The 22,282-nt window shown below is 34.1% G+C and overlaps 2 protein-coding genes across 2 annotated transcripts; one reads left to right on the top strand and one right to left on the bottom strand.

Moving 5' to 3' along the window:
• Positions 1-37: 37 nt before the first annotated feature.
• LOC104085509 (subtilisin-like protease SBT5.4) lies at positions 38-6,615 on the bottom strand. Its single transcript, XM_009589561.4, has 12 exons — positions 6,361-6,615; positions 5,864-5,973; positions 5,679-5,776; positions 5,369-5,533; positions 5,178-5,286; positions 4,754-4,973; positions 3,907-4,227; positions 3,392-3,486; positions 2,768-3,013; positions 1,969-2,083; positions 1,672-1,885; positions 38-993 (listed from the first exon to the last, which is right to left on the bottom strand). The coding sequence occupies exons 1-12, from the start codon at positions 6,442-6,444 to the stop codon at positions 437-439; spliced, it is 2,334 nt and encodes a 777-aa protein (XP_009587856.1). The 5' UTR covers positions 6,445-6,615; the 3' UTR covers positions 38-436.
• A 7,537-nt stretch (positions 6,616-14,152) lies between these two features.
• LOC104085510 (cell number regulator 6-like) lies at positions 14,153-16,333 on the top strand. Its single transcript, XM_009589562.4, has 4 exons — positions 14,153-14,325; positions 15,277-15,391; positions 15,506-15,771; positions 15,899-16,333. The coding sequence occupies exons 1-4, from the start codon at positions 14,227-14,229 to the stop codon at positions 16,130-16,132; spliced, it is 714 nt and encodes a 237-aa protein (XP_009587857.1). The 5' UTR covers positions 14,153-14,226; the 3' UTR covers positions 16,133-16,333.
• The last annotated feature ends 5,949 nt before the right edge of the window (positions 16,334-22,282 follow it).

Below are 22,282 nucleotides of genomic sequence, written 5' to 3'. Positions count from 1 at the left end.
AGCACTTGTGTTTTCAGTATATAGACTTGAAACCAAGTGAAACATAATCTGCTTTCTCAGAACTTTGTAAAGTGAAACAAGATAAATAGAGCTTTGTACATGTGTTTGGTAAACTGCTTACTGAAGGTGGAGCAGATGAGTGTTACAACTGAGATCCGAACCTATAATCTTCAAGTTGTCGCTCCTATGCCTCGGCCAACCATCCGTCACACGAGGACAAGGATGAAGTATATAATAGACCTAACCTTTTTTTTCTTCTTCTGTATTTTTTCTTTCTTGATACAGAGACCTAGCTACCTAAGTGAGAGGGTGATCATTCATTCACCTTACACTTGTTACAAAAAGACAGATCAACTATGAAATATGTTCTAGTATAAATAGGTTGTTGTTGTTGTTGTTGTTTAGCTAAGCAATAATCAAAGTATGATATATGATCTCAACGAGCAATTTCCACAGTAATTGGACTTGTGACAGTATGAGTACCATCTGACCATACCAACTCTCCATATACGTGTTGATCTACCCCAGCAAGATAATAAGTAGTATTCACAGCTTTAATATGCAAACTAAACCTCTCCTTCTGACCTTGGCTCTTGAATATCAACACATTTGGTTCCACAACCACTGAGATTCCAGGAGGCTGGCCAACTCGAGCCGTGTAAGTACTCGGTGGACCGACATTTGTCAGTGTACGAGTCACAATTAAGTTGCCAGAAAGAGCTGGAACAGTTATTGAAGGATAATTGAATTCCAAAAGACTTGAATTACTAAGTGGTGGACATATATAAGGAGCTTTGTTGAAGGTGCGAATGACTTGACTATCATAGCCAGATGCACATAGAAAGTTTAAATAATCATTCACTTCTAAGTCATATACTAGTCCAGGATCAGAAGCAAGATTTGGTCTTATATGCCCAGCTCCAGATGCAAATGGTGTTGCTGCTTCCTTGGTGGTATCAAGCAACGGTTTTCCTGTATTATCTATTGGGCTTGCTGAAAATAAATAAAACCATTTGATACATTTGTAAAACTAGATCAAAATCAGATAAAGTATTATGACTGTGTAAAGAATTTTTATGCTACCTGTGTAATTTTAGCTTTTTTTAGTAAATTACATGCCTTTTTTTTTTTTTATGATTAACTAATTCCACTTATTAAGGGGTAGTTAATTACCTTTAGTTATATTTTAAGTAGCTAATTCAACTTATTATGGGGCAGTTAATTATCTGTAGTCATATTTTGGGCAACCTAATAGCGTAGAAATTCTTTTACACTATTAGTAATTAAACCATTTTCAAAAGGATTTATTTTAATAATTCTTTTACACTTTAGTATAAAAAAGTTAAAACTCTTTTCGAAATGGTTTAACTTACATCCACTAATAGTGTAAACGTTTTTACAACTATCTAAGTCATCTTAATACCAAAAGGCCAGCCCGGTGCACTAAGCTCCCGCTATGAGCGGGGTTCGGGGAAGGGCCGAACCATAAGGGTTTATTGTACACAACCTTACCCTGAATTTATGTAAGAGACTGTTTTCATGGCTTGAACCCATAACAACAACTTTATCAGTTACGCCAGGGCTTTCCTTTAGTTATCTTAATACCATAACCTAAAAAAACAAGACAGATAAAGGGTGAATAGTTTTGAGAACAAAAAAAAGGGTATGTACCAGTAGTCATGAGGGCAGATCGAATGGCAGCAGGACTCCAATCAGGATGAATAGCTTTGAGAAGTCCTACAACTCCAGAGACATGAGGACAAGACATTGATGTTCCAGACATTACATTGAATGTTGTTCTACGATTGTCAAACACTTCATTTGAGGGGTTATTTCCTTCTGTATAGGCAGCTATAACATTCACTCCAGGTGCAGTGATATCAGGCTATATATACAACATTAACACAAAATTAATTTTGTACAATATAAATAATTAAGTAGCTAACCAATAATTCCTCTACAACAAACCTTGAGGATTGCAGGTGTAATCAAATTAGGACCTCTGGATGAAAAAGAAGCCATAGTTGGAGCAGGTTTTATGCCTAATATTGCCTTTGGTGCGGTTATTGAACCCATAGCATTGCTAGTTAATACAAGGTAGAACCATTAGTTTCATGAGCATCCAATAAAGTAGTCTATGGACTTATTGAACTCGTATATGTGCAATTTAATCACTTATATTTATAGAGATTGGGTTTTATACATTGACAATACATATAAAAGTATATTTATATAGTTATATTACTTATAAAGTAATTACAAATATATCTCTATGATAAGTATTAATTAGTAATCTGGTCAAAATGATAAATTACATATTATCGTAAGTTACATACACTGACCATGCAAAACATTAACCTAGCTATTATATTAGGTTAGTGCATTTTTACTAGGTTATCAATTCATGCAGATTTACTTGTAATTACCTTAATAGTAACATGATTGTATAAAAATTTTAGTATTTCATCGGGATATAGAACTCAAAACTTTTTATAAAGTAGAGTTAAAATTCTATACTTTGACGACCTAAAAAATATTTACATAATTAATAAAGTCACTTGTAAGTAAATCTTTATAATAAATATTAATTAGTAACCTAGTAGACGTGATACTACTAACTAACTTGTCATTATAGATTTATGATACATTAATAGTGTAAAAAATCTTTATAATATAGTCTATATAATGTAAACCCATTTATAATAGGAATGGTAAGTTTGTTCTTACACATCAGAGGTTTGTTTGAGTAAAGAGAAAGAGAGCATACTTTGTAGAATTGATGTAGGCAAAAACGGCAAGACCGTCGTTGTAAGTGATATGGGAAGCTGGGAGGAGATGAACGTCTGCAATAATGTCATTGCCACTCGTTTGGTCATTGCAAAGTATCATTCCAACAGCACCTCCAATTACAGCTTGGTGCCCTTTATCTACTCTGGTGTTATTTCCCCTTAAACAAACCAAAATCTTGCCTTTCACTTTACTAGCATCCAATGTTGCTTGCTTACAAAGCTTACTGCATGCATAAACAAAAATCTAAATGAAAGCTGGGAAAACGTACTGTGGCGAAGGAAGCTAAAGCGGACAAGTCGATCTGTTTTATTTTATATGACGGTATTGTTTGCCTGTTTAATTTTATATTATATGACAGTGTTTGCTTCAACATAGAGGTTAAGAAAGAAGTATTTTGGCACATACTCAAATCAAACTATCCTTAGAACTTATAGTCTTATATATGACATGACTAGAATATATGTTATTAAGGTAAAATAAGAAGTTTAAATTTAAAGAATTACTATTAAATATAGAATTGTACCATTTTTGTACTAAACAGAAAACGTGTCATATAAAATGGAATAAAGAGAATATTGGATTAGAAGTAGGACGATCTTACGCATCTTCAACTGTTGCATTTGCAGCTTTAGCTTGCTCCCCACTAATAAGTGGATAGAATTTTTCTTCTGGCAATGGATAAGAAATGCTCGTTCCCTACTTGATGAAGAGAACAAATTTTTTGATATATGTGTCATGATAACAAAATAATCAATGAATCATGTATGAATAAAGAAATACGCCATTCCTTTAATATTACATGTGACGATATTTGATTATTAGGCATGAAGTTTAGCAAAATATATCGATTTTTCACACGTCAAAAATATCATTACAACTTGAGATCTTAAATATGTGATAGACATTTATTAAAAGAGAAAGAGTGTCGTATCACAAAACAAAGGAAGTCGGTTACACATCTTTCTACTTCAAGAACTAATAAGGCTCGACAACTTATATGACATCAAATTGGTGAATTCTCAAGAAAATTTTGAAGTTGAATTTAGAGGGCCAAATAAAATGCTAATCATAGATGTACATACTGCAAAATATAGAGAAATTTAGTCAAACTATAACCTTGATGGTAAGTCCATTTTGAAGTTTGACGTTGGATTCAAATTCACGATCAATAGTACTTGCTCCCACGGTTATCATCCAAGGTGCAATATTGCCTACAGTTGAAAGCATAGGTCCTGAGTTTCCTGCAGAAGTAACCACTACAATACCTTCTTTCATGGCGTGAAACGCCCCGATCGCTGCCGCGTCTCTAAAATATGGGCGTGGTTTTCCCCCAACAGAGGCGGAGATCACATCAACACCGTCATCTATGGCGAAATCGAATGCTTTGAGGATATCAGCATCAAAACACCCTCCTCCTTGTTTTGCTGGCCAACACACCTTGTATTTAAAGAGAAATGAAAGTATGTTTTCACCTTATATTATTGTTTAAGCTTTTAATTACAACGGGAATAAGCTAAACGCTATAATCAAATGTACAAAAGTTTACACTATCATTTCACTTCAAAGATAACTATTTGTAATCGTTCACATTCGAAAAATAAGGCTGTGTTACCTACTTCTAACAGGTTAAAATACACCAATAATGTAAAAGTCTTAAACTTTCCGGTGTATATAAGTTAAATCCTATTTTCACGAGCTTAACTTCTTTTGAAAAAATTAAAGAAAAAACGAGCTTAAATGTAATTTTTTAAATACTATCCGATCACCTAGCTAGAAAATAACTATAGGTAAGGATCATAAAAAGTAGGATTGGTTAGTTGAAAAATAAGATATGTTACATGGTTAAAGCACACTAATATACAGTGTAAAAGATCTTTATGTTGTCAAATTAAATCTTATGTTCATGTTATAGTGGTTTGAACTTTTGAGTGAAATGGAATGCTATAATCTAATACTCCATTACCTTATAAGCAGCAACTCTAGCTTTAGGTGCACCACCTTTTGCAGTTCCATTGTACACTCCTATGACACTTGCGTTGGGAGCAAAGTTACCAGCCGCAGTGGACAGTGTGTGTGTTCCATGCCCTTCGGTATCGCGGGGAGAGTTTGGAATATTACTTGTATTATTATTTCCCCTTAAATCATCATATCCCTTGTGGAAATACCTAGCTCCTATAAGTTTCCTACAATTATATATCAAATCACAACGTTATATTGACCATTTTTTTTTGTAATCCGTCCAACTCGTTTAAGTTTAACCAACTAAACGCAAATTATTAGTTTGACTATAGTTTTAATTTCTTTTAAGTTTGACTCAACCAGCCTATTTATCACCTTTAAATCAAGTAGAATAGAACTAGCATGCATTTCCAATTAATGTTATATACCTATTGCAGGAAAATGGAACCTTATCGTCATTTTGACATTCACCCTTCCATCTTGATGGAATGGGCCCATAACCTTCGTCATTGAAACTTGGATTTTCTGGCCAAACACCTATAGGAAAAAAGTGAAACCTATATATTATAAATCTCTATAATTCAAATCTAAAATGAAAGGCTGAGCAGAAAAGAAATACCTGTGTCAAGATTTCCAATGATAATGTCTTGCCCAAACTTGGCTTTTTCCCACAAAGAACCTGGGGTAACTACACCGTTGTCTTCCAAAGACAAAAAATCCCAAGAATGGAATGTGTGTAATTCTCTCCTTTCATTTGGGAAAACAGAAATCACCTTAGGATGCACTGCAGATGATAACACATATACTAATATTGTTTATCAACGGAGTAATGATTAATCAGATAGTAAAAACATGATTAGACGGATTCACCTTTCAATTAAGTTTAAAACTTAAAAACTCTTCCCTTCCCATAAATAAGGCTTACGTACATTGAATTAGAGCTACAAATTTCTCTTCCAAATCAGCTGCAAAACCGTTAATACGCCTTCTATATGAATAAAATATGGATTCCTTTGCTTTATCTTTGCTGCATGCAAAAATAAATATTAGAAATAAATGTTAAGATGGGAACTCTATCTATGAGCAAATTATTTTCACATAAAGTTTTTCATACCATCCCAAGAATGTTGCGAGGAAGTTAATGTGGAAATCTGATACCCTTTGGAGAATAGCTCTAGTAAGAGCTGAGCCATGCGAGTGGGATCCCATATATACCACATAAGACTGTAGTCGAAGAATATGAAATTAGACAGAAGATATGAAATTTACTAGTCCAACTAATTCAAATTCGTGTTGCGTAGGTAAGTTGCTCCTGTCCAGAAATTCTCCATTCTATATCCATTCCGTCAAGTTTAAATTCCTCTCCACCTATGTCCATTCCTAACGCTCGAACACGATTAAAAGTGAAAAGATCACCCATCACATGACAACCCTCGGTGGTGGGGTGGTGGTAGAAGAAGAAGAAATATTAGAGACACATATAAATGTTGTATTATTCAATTCATGTTTAATTATTCTAACCTAAGATGGTTTCACTTTTTCTAAACCTAAAAGACCATGATTACAAGTCAACGAATTTTTATAAAAATAAACAGGATCGAGCAAACTTACCTTTTTGGTCGCAGAAGCTGGTGTTGTCCATAAGGAGAATAAAATGAAAAAAAGAAACAAAATAGAAATTTTTGGAGAAGACATCGTTTTATAAGGGACAGGGATTAATATTTCCTATATATGATTAATGTGCTTGATATTGCAACTTCTACGGAATTCATCATACGAAGAGAGCCATTTTTTCTAGGTGTTTGATGAAACAATGATAACTCAAAGAAGAGAGAAAAAGAAAGTGTCAAGTTTATTTTAGTTTTGTTTGCTTTCATTTTATACTAATGATGATAGGATTTGTGAAAGTCATAGAAAGTCGAATTAATTGCCTTTTTTGATTTATCCAACACGTGGGTGATTTCCCTCTTTTCTTGTAATCTCCAAGTTGCAATAATCATATATACAACCAGTGCTCGTTGAAAATGCTATACTTCAATATTTCACAACTGACTTTTTTGTGAAAGGCTAGGCATTGGAAAGTAAAATTACTGTGCAAAATGCTGTTCTTGGACTTAAGAACAATCTCATGCTGGAAGCCTGGAACAAGTTTCAACTTTGCCCATTAAAACATTACTTCCATCTATTACTGTAAATATACCTTTAATTTAACTCTAAAAAGCTCGTTCCATCTTATGTTGGTGATGTTTCATTCGGTGAGAAAAGAAGTAAATTAAAATATGAAAAGAAAACACGTGGCTCAATAATATTAACATAAGATGTGATTATTATGTTATGTCGTTTATAAATCAGAATTTGATATAGTAAAATATTTTAGCAATTCTCATTTGATCAAGAATTAGAAAACATTTTAAGTGATTTCATTTGGTTGCGTGGCGTTATCAGCTTGTTAAACATTATCACATCTTGTTCATCCTTAAATTCTATAAATAAATGATCAAGAAAGAACATTTTCGAAGGAAAGAATTTATTTATTTATACTCCAAATCAGTCGGCTCAAACAAATTAAATGATATATTTTCGAATATCGCATTGACACTGTGGATTAATACGTGGGAAGAAACATGAATCACACTAGTTTGGATCTCCATTTTTAGTTTGCTAGCGAATTTATTGGCGTACAATGTTTTCTTCTTTTGTTTCTACGTTAAAATGACTTGAGTTTGATTTTGGAATATTTCTTTCACAGATGGCTAAACACATGCATTCTCTCTGCTAGTCGACCAAATGCATTTGCTGGATGCAGTGTTGGACATGGTACTACCCGAGGAGGATGGTGCTAAACCGTCTATTGAACATTAAAGAAGACTCAATGATGCTATGCAAGAGGTGGTCAAAAAGGAGATTATCAAATGGTTGGATGCCAGGTTTGTCTACCCCATTTCCGATAGTTCATGGACTTCTCTGATTCAATGTGTCCCAAAGAAGGAGGCATGACGGTTGTTACCAATGATAAAAATGAGTTGATACCTACAAGAACGGTCACTGGTTGGAGGGTTTGTATGGATTATCGAAATACTAGCAATGTGGAAGGATCATTGTCACGGCCCAAAATCCTAAACCGTCGTGATGTCGCCTATCTCAATACTTGGCAAGCTGACAACCTCAATAAGCCACATTTTCTCTTAAGTTTGAAGTCATAATATTTGAATTTCCATAGAAAAATCTCACAAATTACTGACATAAGATACATTCCCAAAACCTGGTGTCACTGAGTACATGAGCATCTAAATAATAACAAAGTCTGACTGCAAAAAAAAAAAAAAACATTGTCTGAAAATGTAGAACAGTACAAAAACTGAAAGGAAAGATAGTCAAGGTCTGCGGGCGCCAAGCAGCTACCTCGATAATCTCCAATAGATAAAACTCCGAGAACTAGCAACTGTTGTGTTCAGAAGTACCTGGATCTGCACACGAAGTGCAGGGTATAGTATGAGTACAACCAATTCAGCAAGTAACAATACTAAATAAAGAACTGAAAGTAGTGACGAGCTTCACAGCTGAGTCCAGTTACAATAATTTCCAACATAATAAGGTAGATATGCTTTCAAGTTCAACATTCAAGGCCAAAACAGTAATTTCATGTCAAGTTCGACTGAAAAAGAAGATAATATCTTTCAGAAATTTCCAGTGCAGTGATATATGACGACTGTAGTGCAATAAGAATGAAATCAAATGCATCCTCTCAGGACCACAGTCACTCGGCCATTTCATTCACTCAGCACTCGCACTCAGTAGGTACTTGCGCTCAATGGGGGTGTGTACAGACTTCGGAGGGGCTCCTACAGCCCAAGCACTATAATCCCCACGGACAACTCACGTGCTGCACGGATAACTCACGTGCTATAGTATCAATATCTGGATCCGCACGGACAACTCACGTGCTATAGTATAATATCTCACAATCAGGCCCTCAGCCTCACTCAGTCATAAATCTCTCCAGTTTCTAGGGCTCTCAATAATCATAAAAATCAGCCCAAACAATAATGATATGATGTATCAATAATGGACAATAGAGAATGAGATAAAATAAACAAGTAAACTGTAACTGAGTATAAAACAACAATGTAGCAGATAGTTCAACATGTACACGACCTCTGTGGGTCCCTACAGTGCCAACACATAATCTAAACATGATTTGTGGTTCAATTTCTCTACTACATGGAGAATTTACAGATAACAACGGATTATTCAACTATACAGTTCCATGGAATTTGACCAAGTCATAATTCCTACGGTGCACGCCCACACGCCCATCACCTAGTATGTGCGTCACCTCAAAACCAATTATATAACACATAATTCGGGGTTTCATACCCTCAGGACCATATTTAGAACTGTTACTTACCTCAATCCGAGCAATTCTTTATTCCAATAAGCCTTTGCCTCGCGAATCGGCCTCCGAACGCCTCGAATCTAGTCACAATTAATTCAATTCAATCAATTCAAATTATAGGAATTAATTCCGTATGAAAATACTAATTTTCCAACAAAATTCGAAATTGCACTCAAAAATTGTCCGTGGGTCCCACTCCTCGGAACCCGACAAAAATTTTAAATTATGAACGCCCATCCAACAACGAGTCCAACCATATAAATTTTATCAAATTCCGATATCAACTCGACCCTCAAATCTTCAATTAAAGTCTATGAAGATTTTTACCATTTTCAACCTAATCTTTACCCATTTGAACTCAACAATCTTTCCATAACCTTATTTGTACGTGTATGTATAAATGATACTCTTACGCTCAACAATCATAATCTCAATCACCCATCTTTATCCAAACTCAAAATTGAAGAATTGGGGAAAGAAATTCTTACCTCTTTGAAGCCCTAGCAAGATCCTTGTGAAATCTTCAAGCCTTGAACAAGAATTCATGAACAATTGACTAGGTCTTCACTTTCTCTCTCTAAGATGCTCTTACCACTCTCTAAAATATCAGATTTTTACTTCAAAAGAGTCCCGTTGCCTCAATATATCGAAATAGGGTTGGGTCAAAAATTAAAACAATTAAAGCCCCAACGCAGATCTGCGGTCGCATATGCGACCGCATAATGTTTCCGCGGTCCGCAGAATGGGCCGCATAATTGCCTTACGGAACTGGGCGAAACTGACTCAGTCTGCGGTCATTATGTGGCCCGCAGACCTGTTCTGCATTCGCATAATGTACCGCATAACTGGTCTGTGATCGCATAATGCGCCGCAAACCTGATCTCCAAACTTGCCTCAACTGCTTTACTCTGCGGCCATTATGCGATCCACAGAGTGATTCCGCGGCCGCATAGTGGGACGCAAAAATATATTTTCCTGCCCGAAATTTTCTTTTACTCACCAGCGCATTGTTCAACCCAAAAGGTCCGAGCCTTGTACTAATTGATCTACCTCGGCACCACAAAACCTTAATTTCCTTAGCAAATATTCTCCGGGGTCATTATACATAAGTCAACATTCGGTCAACATTTTCAACTTAAATTCTAAACCTTGGAACTAAGTGTTCCAAATTATTCCAAAACCTCACCGGACCCGAACTAATCACCCCGGCAAGTCACATAACAATTGTAAAGCATAAATTGAGCAGTAAATGGGGGAACGGGGTTGTAATACTCAAAATAACCGCCCGAGTCATTACAATCATTTTTCTCTCTTTCATTGATCAAATGCTTGATAGATTGGCCGGTCGTGCTTTCTATTAATTTCTTGATGGTTACTCGGGATACAACAAAATTCTTATTGCACCGGAAGACTAAGAGAAAATTACATTTACATGTCCATATGGTACCTTTGCTTTCAAACGGATGCCTTTTGAATTGTGCAATACGCCGAATACTTTTCAACGGTGTATGATGGCTATCTTCACGGACATGGTAGAAAACTACATTGAGGTCTTCACGGATGGCTTTTCGGTAGTTGGGGATTCATTTGGTGATTGTCTTGCTAATTTGGACAAGGTGTTGGTTAAATGTGAGGAAACAAATTTGGTACTCAATTGGGAGAAATGACATTTCATGGTTGAGGAAGGCATTGTCCTTGGCCATAAGATTTCAAAGAATGGTATTGAAGTGGATAAGGCGAAGATTGAAGTTATTTCTAAGCTTCTACCTCCTAGCTCGATAAAGGGTGTGAGGCATTTCTTGGGGCATGTGAGATTCTACTAGAGATTTATCAAAGACTTTTCTAAAGTGGTGAAACCTTTGTGTAAACTCCTCGAAAAGGATGCCAAGTTCAATTTCAATGATGATTGTATGAGAGATTTTGAACAATTGAAGCTCAAGTTAACAACCACTCCTATCATTACATCTCCAAATTGGAGTTTGTTGTTTGAGCTCATGTATGATGCAAGTGATGCAGCGGTTGGGGTTGTTTTGGGGCAATGTATCAACACTGTTTTCTACCCTGGTATACTATGCTAGTATGACCATGAATAGTGACCAAGTCAACTATACCGTTACGGAGAAGGATCTACTTGCTATTGTATTTGATATCGAGAAGTCACGCCCTTACTTGATGGATGCCAAAATTATTGAGCACACGGATCATACGACACTTCACTATCCGATGAACAAAAAGGAATCTAAAGCTCGTTTGATAAGATAGGTACTTTTGTTGCAAGATTTTGATATTGACATCTAAGAGAAAGAGAAAAGTAAAAATCAAGTGGCGGACCACTTATCTCGTTTGGAGGAAGAGGAGAGGCTACATGATGGCCTTGATATCAATGATTCTTTTCTCGGTGATCTAACTCTTGGCACTTTCATTAAAAGAGGCACCATGGTTCGCGAATTTGGCAAATTTCCTTGTGAGTGGTATTATTCCGGAAGAGTTCACTTCAAGCCAAAAGAAGAAAATCAAGAGGGATTGTAAAAACTACTATTGGGATGAACCATACCTTTTCTGGATTTGCATGGATGGGGTAATTAGAATATGTGTGCCTGATGAAGAATAAAATGATATTCTTGAGGCTTGCTATTCTTCACCTTATGATGGTTATCATGGTGGATAGAAAACAACGGCTAAAGTCCTACGTTGTGGTTTATATTGGCCTACTCTCTACAAAGATGCAAATGTTTGGTGAGAAGATATGATGACTGTCAACGGACCGGTAGAATTTCAAAGAAACATGATATGCCCCTTACAACCATCTTTGAGATTGATATCTTTGATGTTTGGGGCATCGACTTATTGGGACCTTTTGTGAGTTTTTGTGGTAACACCTACATTTTGTGTAATGATCTAATCGGTTATTTTGACTTTTAGAACCCCATTCCCTAAAATAAAATTTTCCGTATGTGCTTTTAATGATTTATGACTTGCGGGGATGGTTGGTTCGGGATTTGGAAGTGTTTGGGTTGAAATTGGAACACTTAGTTCCTTAAGTTGCTTTAAAAGGCCAAGTTTGACTTCAGTCAACATTTTGAGAAAACGACCCCGAAATAGAATTTTGACGATTCCAACAGCTCCGTATGTTGATTTTGGACTTAGGAACATTTTCGGAATTTTATTTGGAAGTCCGTAGTTAAATTAGGCTTGAAATGGCTAAAACAGAAATTTAAGTTTGGAAGTTTGACCGGGGAGTTGACTTTTTAATATCGGGGTCGGAATCCAGTTCCGAAAATTTTCATAGCTCCGTTATGTCATTTATGACTTGTGTGCAAAATTTGAGGTCAATCGGACTTGATTTGATAGGTTTTGACATCAAATGTAGAAGTTGGAAATTTTAAGTTTCATTAAGCTTGAATTAGAGCATAATTCGTGATTTTAGCATCGTTTTATATGATTTGAGGTTTCAAATAAGTTCGTATGATATTTTAGGAATTGTTGGTATATTTGTTCGATGTCCCGAGGGCCTCGGGTGAGTTTCGGATAGTTAACGGATCAAAAGTTAGACTTAAAACAGCTGCTGCAATTTTTCTCTTCTGTTGGAAATTCTGGGTTGTGATCGAGCCCAAGATTGAGGCCCAAGATCGAGGCCCAGGATCGATACCCAAGATCGAGGCCATGATCAAGGGTCATTATGGAAGGCAGGGCTCGAGGCTCATGATAGAAAGCCTATGCTTGAGAGCCATGATCGAAGACAAAGGCTCGAGGGCCATGAACGAAGCCACAATCGAGGCCGAGGATCGAGGCCATGATCGAGGCCGAAGATCGAGGTCATGATCGAAGACCCAAGCTCGAGGTCCATGATCGAACCACGATCGAGGTCGAGGATCGAGGTCATGATCGAGGGCTGCCTGGGCAGAATTATAAAGGAGGGCATTCGTCTCATTCGCCATTTTTGACAAATTGGAGCTTGAGCAGAGGCGATTTGTGATAGATTTTCAAGGAAAGACATTGGGGCAAGTGATTCTAACTCGGATTTGGTCAATATACATGAATATATCATTGTTTTCACCATTTAATTAGCGTTTTGAGATTGAAATTTGAAAAATTTTAGAAACTCATAGAAACTAATTTTTGAGATTTCGATATCGATTCGGAGTCGGAATTGAGTGAAACTGGTATGGTTGGACTTGTAATTAAATGGGTTATCGGATTTCATAATTTTTGCCGGATTTCGAGATGTGAGCCCCACTGGCAAATATTTAATTAATTTCGGATTTTTATTGAAAATGTAGTATTTTCTCATGGAATTGATTTCTATAATTTTTAGTAATTGTGTCGAATTATTTTGGCTTGATTTGAGCCAGACAGAGTTGAATAATCGTAAAAAATGCCTTCTGGTGGATTAAATTGGAGCAAATTGAGGTAAGTCTCTTGTCTAATCTTGTGAGGGAGAAATTACCTCATAGGTGATTAAATTAATAATTGTTGCTGATTGTGGAGGCTACGTACGCACAAGGTGATGAGAGTCTGTGCGTAGCTACTATTAATGCTAAAGTTCGGGTAGTTTAGGACTCAAAGCATGAATTAGTTATGCAAATTATATTCTTTGTTTAATTAATTGTTGGATTTAAGTTAATCAGTATCTTTTCAAATTTCTTTAATATTTCTAGAATAATAATAAAATTACTTAAAAAATTATTCTGAAAATAATTAATACATATTTAATTTATTTGTTGGCTTGCCTAACTGTAGTATTGGGCGTCATCACAAACCTATAAGTGAAATTCGTGACATTTTGGTCGTCGCGGTGGACTATGTGTCTTCATTTTGAGTTTTGGCATGCCACTAGCATCTTAGTCGGGTGCGCAAAAACATGTCAACCATGATTTGCAATGTTTCCATTCTTGAAATTTTAATGTGATTGTTTTATAACTTTAAACAGAAATTCTCCAATTTTTACGGTTACACAGGCAACCCCCCCCCCCCCCCCCCCCCCCCCCCCCAAATATCTAACTTCTTTGTAACTAACATTTCCACAGTAAACGTATATATGTTAGACAAAGTCAATTGTTCGTATTAATTGATGATTAAAGATGGCAACGGGGACTTATGTTCGATTAACAAAGGAACAAGAATCCTCATTGCAGAACATTACTCCTGGCGAGCTTAATCAACCCATCGATGTCCAAAAGGTTCATTCTTCACTTATCTTTTCTTTTATCATTTATAATATTTTGATATTTGAATTTTCTTCCTCAATCATTTACATACACTTCTAATTGTCATGAGAATCCTACTTATATCTATTGAAATAGATTGTCCTTTTGAATTATTATAGAAAAACCTTAGAAGTGATGGTAATAGAGTAGCAGATCTAATCTCACACTTTTACAGGTAAAAATGCCAAAAAACACATCTCAATCACTATGCAAGTATGAATCAAAGAACTTAAAAGTATAACCAGATTAAATTTAATCCTAATCTCCATCGAGAATACTGTCTTAATCCTTTTTCTTTTCCTTAAATCCTATCTGATTATCCGTATAACGACATTTATTGCTAGATTTTTTGGAGATTTATCTTTCTTAGAAAAAAAACCAACATGTACCAAACGCACATACGAGTGCTTACTTATATGTTTAATACATTAATGTTATCAATGCATCATAGATTTATAAATGATTCGATCGCGTGTGTAACTGTAAATTAAAATAGATTTATACACACACGAAAATGGAGTTGATTGATGATGATCTATTCATTTTCTTGGAAGTTCGAAGAAGGATGAAATTTTGTTTTATTTACTTGTTTTAAAAAAGAAATTTAACGGGGACCAAGTAGAGAACAACCCCATCTAAAAGGTAAATGAAAATTTTAACTTATCTTTGCCTTTCTTTTATTTGTATGTAATCAAATAAAAAATGAAAATAATCAGTTTAAGGTGAAGTTTGTTTTTGTTGATTGGAATTGCTTTTTTGTTCGTTTGTTTCACTTCTAGCATTTTGAAATTTTCATACACATTCAAGCAAAATAACTTTGCATATGACACTGATGAGAAATACGGTTACATTTTTTTCTTCACGAGGTATATGATCTTTTTATGTCATATTTTTAGCTAAATATTTGTTTTCATCATTTGACAGCAAACAACTGCTAGATGTGAGCATTGTGGGCAAAATTTACCTCCATCTTACCAACCTCCAGCTGATGAAGATTGGCAAACTGGAATTTTTGGATGTACAGAAGATGTTGATAGTTGTAAGGATCTTACTAACTATTTTAGCTATTCTTTAAATATCTGTGTATTTAACAATATATCAATAGTATATAACACTTCCAAATTAATTAGTGTTATACTAATTTGTGTTTTAGGTTTGATTGGACTATTCTGCCCATGTGTTTTGTTTGGACGGCACATGGAAAAGTTGAATGATGAGATATCAAGCAGAGGAGCTTGTATTGGTCATGTGGTTTGCATTGAAGGTGGAATCACTCTTGCTGCACTCACTGCAGCATTTCATGGCATTGATCCTGATACAGCATGCCTCATTACTGAGGGCTTGTTATTTACCTGGTGGGTTTGTGGTATTTATACTGGCATGGCTCGTCAGATGTTACAAACAAAATATCATCTTAAGGTAAACTAAACTTCTTTTTTTTTATTTTACTTCACCTGATGGAGTCAATTAAAAAATGCACTAATAATGTAAGAATTCTTTAAACAACATCATTTTTAAGATTTAAGTTATATAACTATACGTACAGGATTCACCATGTGATCCATGTATGGTGCATTGTTGTTTGCATTGGTGTGCCTTGTGTCAAGAACACAGAGAGATGAAGCTTCATTTATCGGCCAATGATAACCCAGCAACAACAGTTGTAAGCCCACCACCAGTTCAAGAGATGAATGCAAGTGGAAATGATGATCAAGTTGAAGCTAATTCTTCTGGAAAAGAAATTGTACCATATGATAATTTGGAGATGCAATCCTTATAAGAATGCTCTATGTTTTTTTCTTTTCTTTTGGCAGCATTTTACATTGTTTTAAATTGAAGAATTTAGTCATTTGGCAATAAATAGTAAACTTTTGTGACAGTAGTAAATTAATTAAGCAGGCAAAGTTTTGTTATTAGTATTAAGTTGATTAAATATTGACATTGCCTGTGGGAAAAATACACTTCATTCTTTTTCCTTTTACTCAACTTTCCTTTATTCTTGCTTATTGGATACCTTATGAAACCTTAAGATCAACAAGCTTATGAGAAAATTTATTCGTAATTTTAATAGATTGAATTTGTATTTCATATGACAAAAATATAAATTAGACAAGAAATAAAAAATCGGAAGTCGAGAAAACGATATATATAGTTGGTTTTTTGAAATAATAATCAACTAAAACAGAAGTAGTAGCATCCTACAATTAGACTCTTGGGGCTAGAGGTGTCAGATGGGCGGGTTGAGCCAATTTTGGATGGGTCAAAATGGGTTGAGCCAATTTGGCGGGTCAAATGACCCGTTCAAAAGTTGCTTCGGCTAAGATGGACTGGGTCAAGATTGCTAAAATTTGGGTCATAGCCCAACCCGTCCAACTCCTAGCAAGCTTTACTTAATATGTGTTGTTTTCATATGAATTGTATAATTATTAAATTAGACTTATTTTTTTCTTTTGTTATGGTCATATATAACATCAAACGAAAAAATTATTTATAAGATATTTTGGCAAAGTTACTCACGGATCAATTTGGACTAAAAATTAGCCCAACTTTAAATGAGTTGAGATGAGTTGAGTCAAAATGAGTTGATTTCAATAAATGAACGGGCCAATAACCAGCCCAACCTTGAACGGGTTTGGTAGGTCATTTGGGCTTGAGCCAAATTTGACAGCCCTAGGAGTCTATTTGGTAGCTGGTTAGGGGTAAGATATTCATATATTAGGAGTAACATAACTAATATGCATGTTTAGTACTAAAGTAGCCTTTAGTTATTTTGTACAAAAATTAATATAACTAATACCATATTTGGTTGATATTTTATAATTCTACACAAATAAAACATGTACTAAAGTTATGAGTTAATCTGTATATTATTTTATACGGAGTAAAAGATGGAACAATTACGTGTATTAATAATATATAAACTAAATATTGAAATAACAAATTTAGCCCCTATCACTTGACACATAAAGAATTTCCTTTACTTTTTCGATATTCAATATAAAAGCCAAGTTTTCCTCAGAATCGATTTTTTAAATTATATTTTACCTCTCTATAACAGCTTTTTACCTATAACTGCAACAACTATATTTATAGCAAAACGCTCTTTGTAAAATTATCCCTCTATAACAGCCATATAGAATCTTTAAGATTACGAATAATAATTCTAAAAATATGCACATAATCTTTTCCATTAAATAAAGTTTCTATCTTGTACTATAAGATATAAGATTTGAAGATTTGTACATGACATCTTTTCCATTGGATAAATTCCAAAAATATTTAGATAGAAAATTCAACCGTTAAGCTCTTAGATTGTTTTCAAGAGAAAACTATTGGATACCTTTTGTTGAAAATTTGGATACGAATATTCGCCAATTCAAGCGTTATATCGCTAGTAAGAGAATGAAATCTACGAAACAAGCTACAATTACAAAGTTTTCCCATCAATCTTGAAAGAATTTATTTTTCTAGGCAGTTTTAAAATGTCTGTCTTAGAGTTTAAATCTTTATACGTTTAGTTATGAATTTATTAATAATTGCTTTCTTCAATATTTAACTTGGGAAATATGCATATGTTTTGAGTTTTTAAATTTGACTAATTTAGGTGAATAATTTTTACTACTATCATACTGTTTGGAGAGCAGGAATGGAGATGCCGAATCGCTGATGCTGCTCACTCACTACTAGGCTCTTCCTCTTCTCAATCTATTAGAGACAAAATCAGTAAACTGAAATATATTTCTCTCGATCTGACGCCTACATGTTGTTCTCTCCTTGAGGTTAGAAGTTTTTGAAACCCTAAACTTTTCTTTGCTTCTTTATTCTCCTTTTTTTTTTTTTTCCTTTTGTGTATCCGGTGAGAGACGAATTTCTTGATAAAATCCTATATTTTCTCAATATTTTCTAGTAAACTTGAAGTTTGAGTACACTCAAATCTGATGTGGGGTTTGTTTTGTTAAAAAAAAACTTTTTCTTTCCAATAAAAGGGGATTCTTGGATAATTAGTTTCTACTTTGCAAAGTTCTGAAACACCGAAGGTCTAAACCTTGGTGATTTATCAAATACCAAAAAATAATACTCTAATAAGACTACATAAGACTTGAAACTTGTCTGTTCTAGTGTAACAACGGTGAAATTTATTTGTCCAGGAGAAAAAAAAAACAAGAACGTAACCTGAAAATTAAGTTTTAAAAAAAATATGTAATGTATGTTTCAGTTATGCTCAGTTTAATAATATTTTTTGCATTTTTGTAATGGAAAGCTTTTGGTGGTTTTTGTGTAGCTACTTTGTAAAGTCCCGATGTCGTATTTTTTGTTACCTCGTCGAATATCCACAAATGTACATATATGTGGCCTTAAAGTAGGCTATTTTTGTATAACAAATATACGTGGAAATGTTTAACGTTAGTGTTTTTGTAAAGTAGCCAACTCAGATGCACCCGAAAGACAAAGCTTAACTGATGTATTTAATTACTACTTGTAGAGAAAGTGATGTTTTTAATGTACATGTCTTCAAAATCTAGAATAGAATCTTGGTATGGTTGGTGGAAATATCTACTTTATTTATGGTTAAACTGAAATGAGAAATGTCTACTTTATCTTGATAGGATTCTCACTTCTGCTTTCTGTTCTCTAACATATTGAGATGGTTGAGTGTATTGTACTGGATATGAGTGTACATGGACTAGGTTGGTTCGGTTTTTATTAAAATTAAACCAAACCAATTATATCGGTTTGGATTGATTTAGTTTTGTCGGATTTTTCGAATTTTTAGATTTTTTTGTTATATGAATATTATTTCAATTTTACTTTGTTAAATTTTTGATAAGTAAATATTTGGTAAAAATTAAAACAATTGAAAAACATATGATCTATTAACATATTCTTATGGGAGAATTTCTTAGTAACACATGATAGTTATTTTTTTAATTGTATGCAATAATGTTTTGTTGATGTTCATTTTTAAGGTTAACCGAATTTAATAATTAAACATAAAAATCAATATGATAGCTAAATAATGACATGTTCTATTTAATTTTACATTATCGAAATACTACTTCAAATTTAAAAAAAGATATATGAATTTAATAGATCTTGACATATGAATATGGAAGAACAAAGAGATTGACGTATTCCAGTAACACTTGATAAGAAAGTGATTATACAACCCATTATTTAAAGTTAATAAAAATGGGAGCACTTCATATTTAACCAAATATTACATCCCATAAGAGAATCGCAAATATTTCTATATATTTTTTAAAAAATATTCTAAAAAAAGTCTTAAAAGTATATATAACAATTATATATTTATATGTCGGTTTGGTTCGGATTTTTTTACTCAATATCAAACCAAATTAAACTAAACCTAATCGCACTTTTTAACCGATTTGATTTGACTTTTCGATTTACTGCAATTTTTCGATTCGGTTTGTACATCCGGCCCCTAGTACTGGAGCTGGATTACTCTGCATGTTCTATTGGGAGAAGCTTTGAATTGGAGCCACTTCTGTTTTCACCCTAGTAATTTTTGCCGCGGAGAATTCATTTTGCTGATTGGCATGTTGTTGCCTTGTCATTAAGTCTTCCTGTTTTATCCAATTAATTTATCACAAACTAAGTTTAGAGATTTCCAATGGAAAGGAAACTTGAAAGAAAAGAAAATAATTTTTGGTTGGTGATGTAAGACTTTAGGTCATCTATAGTGTATTGCAAATTGCAATCTTGCACCAATGTCATGACCCGCAAAATGCACAAAATATAATTTCATGCTAAACCTTATCTTGGTCCAAACTCCAAAAATTGGCTAATAATTATTCCTTTACCGTCCTAGCTGCTGCTACTACTACTACAACTACTAGTATAGTGGGCACACGACAGCGTTTTTATGAAGCTTTCCGTGCAAGGAAATTAGGAAAATGCCTCTTTCCACTTATGGTTAAAATAAGGAATTTGACGTTATTAATGATCATAAAATTAATCATACTTATAAATGTAAGAGGTATTACTATAAATAGAAGTACTAATGTTCTTCTCAATAAAACATTTTAACTTTAATTGTCACATTAAAAATAAATCTCAATTACATATTAATCTGAGAAAGACAGAAATAATTCGAAAGCTAAATAATTGGGAGCTTGGCTGGTGGATTTCGAAACTTCATGTGGATACATAATTGGTACTTCTAATTTGTTATGATCCCTTTTCTATGCTATGGATGCGAAAAAGAAAAAGAAAATAATAAAATATTCAACAGACTTTATCATATAACTCATAAGCAAACGTTCAACTGCAAATTAAATTAAAAATTAGTTGTTTTACCCCACATGGAATTGATGAACGTGAAGCTTAGAACAGAACTCACATGGAATAGAAGGATTTTGGTTGGAGGAAAGTTTCCAAATAAGATGGTGGATAGAAAGAAAAATTAGCTCTAACATCAATAACCCACTAGACGAATCTTAAATCAGTACGCCGGACATGCCGACATGATATCATACTTTTAAAAATTTAAAATTTATTTAACTTTAAAATTTTAATTTAACCCTTACTGACATTTTTCTATAGCTACAAAAAGTTTATATCATAAGAGTATAAGACTATAATTTTCAAAAAAAAAATAAAAAATTAAGCGTATCCAAGCAAGTACCTACACTTAAAATGAAAGAGAGAGTACTAGTACACAGTAATACCAGTATGTCCCTTTTCTCATTTCCCTCGTCCATTACTAAGGCCCATCCCCAAAAGGGCCGAAGCAAAAAGATTTTCAAAAAGCAAAAGAAAGGAAAAAACCACCAATTTAATGGCTCAGTAAACTTAAAAAAAAAGAAGAATTTTCAGAAATCACTATTGTATAGTGGCTATTAACTTCTATAGCTATCATATACATAATTACTTTCTATAGCTAATATTTAGTTGTTACGGTAGTATATTCACTGTATTCGTGCTGCTGTATTCATGAATACAGCAACAAAAAACGCCTAAAAATCATAGTAGTCCAGTTATATGCGCATGTATCCACACGTATTCGCGCCATGTATTCATGAATACAGTAGCAAAAAGCGCCTAAATCAGGCAGTCCAGTTGTACGCGCATGTATTCACATGTATTCGCGCTGCTGTATTAATGAATACAACAGTAAAAAGCGCCTAAAATCAGGGCAGTCCAGTTGTATGCGCATGTATTCGCATTATGTATTCATGAATACAGTAACGGCAATCACCTTAAAAATAGGTATGTCCAACTGTCTAAGAGATAGGAAAAGCATAATGGCGTATTTCATGCCTCAATGGTAGTATATACCATAAATACTTATTTTGCTATGAAATATAAAAGGTAACTATAGAAAATAATATTTTAAAATAATTTTGATTTATAATAAATAGGGTGTATACCTTTGCTATATGAGGTAAAATTTCCTTAAAAAAAACATTTCCTTTCGAAAGAACTATGTTACACACCATTCTTTCTGTTCACTCATCAGCAGCCCATCCCCGTTGTCCAAGATCCTCACATTTGGTAGTCAGCCCATTCTGAATACAATGACGGTCATGCCCAAGACCAAGCCCAATTAAGTCAATTTATCCTAGTTGCAATTTATCTGTGATTAAGAATTTAAGATAGCAGAAATAAATTGAGATATAGGATTTAATCAAATGAGTTAATTTTATTTAGATGTAAAAATTGTTGTAGTCTAATGAGTATCCATTGTTTCAGACGCCTTTCATATTCTCAACAACTACTAAAAATTAAAAATATGAGAGGGACCTGGAAACTCCCAAAGAGCGGAAACAAAGCTTTTCGATTCACTCCTCGTTCTCTCTTAAATGAATAAAGCTCGACCTGCCCTGTTGCCGACAAGATTAATTTATATGTCCATTTCATATCTGGTAAATTCTCCTCCATAGGTCCTTTATATTTTCGAATTGGA

The sequence above is a fragment of the Nicotiana tomentosiformis genome, chromosome 8 (assembly GCF_000390325.3).
Source record: "Nicotiana tomentosiformis chromosome 8, ASM39032v3, whole genome shotgun sequence".
NCBI classification, from domain to species: Eukaryota; Viridiplantae; Streptophyta; class Magnoliopsida; order Solanales; family Solanaceae; genus Nicotiana; species Nicotiana tomentosiformis.
Note: the sequence above shows the minus strand (reverse complement) of the source record. Positions and strands in the feature narration are given on the sequence as shown.

What these genes read in the sequence shown, in the direction of transcription:
- LOC104085509 (XM_009589561.4), bottom strand. Translation starts at nt 6,444, where the DNA reads ATGTCTTCTCCAAAAATTTCTATTTTGTTTCTTTTTTTCATTTTATTC. An exon ending in ATTTGTAGCTCTAATTCAAT is followed by an intron (nt 5,534 to 5,678) that starts GTACGTAAGCCT and finishes TATCATCTGCAG; the next exon opens with TGCATCCTAAGGTGATTTCT. An exon ending in ATCTGCCCTCATGACTACTG is followed by an intron (nt 994 to 1,671) that starts GTACATACCCTT and finishes ATTTATTTTCAG; the next exon opens with CAAGCCCAATAGATAATACA.
- LOC104085510 (XM_009589562.4), top strand. Translation starts at nt 14,227, where the DNA reads ATGGCAACGGGGACTTATGTTCGATTAACAAAGGAACAAGAATCCTCA. An exon ending in AACCCATCGATGTCCAAAAG is followed by an intron (nt 14,326 to 15,276) that starts GTTCATTCTTCA and finishes ATCATTTGACAG; the next exon opens with CAAACAACTGCTAGATGTGA. An exon ending in AAACAAAATATCATCTTAAG is followed by an intron (nt 15,772 to 15,898) that starts GTAAACTAAACT and finishes CTATACGTACAG; the next exon opens with GATTCACCATGTGATCCATG.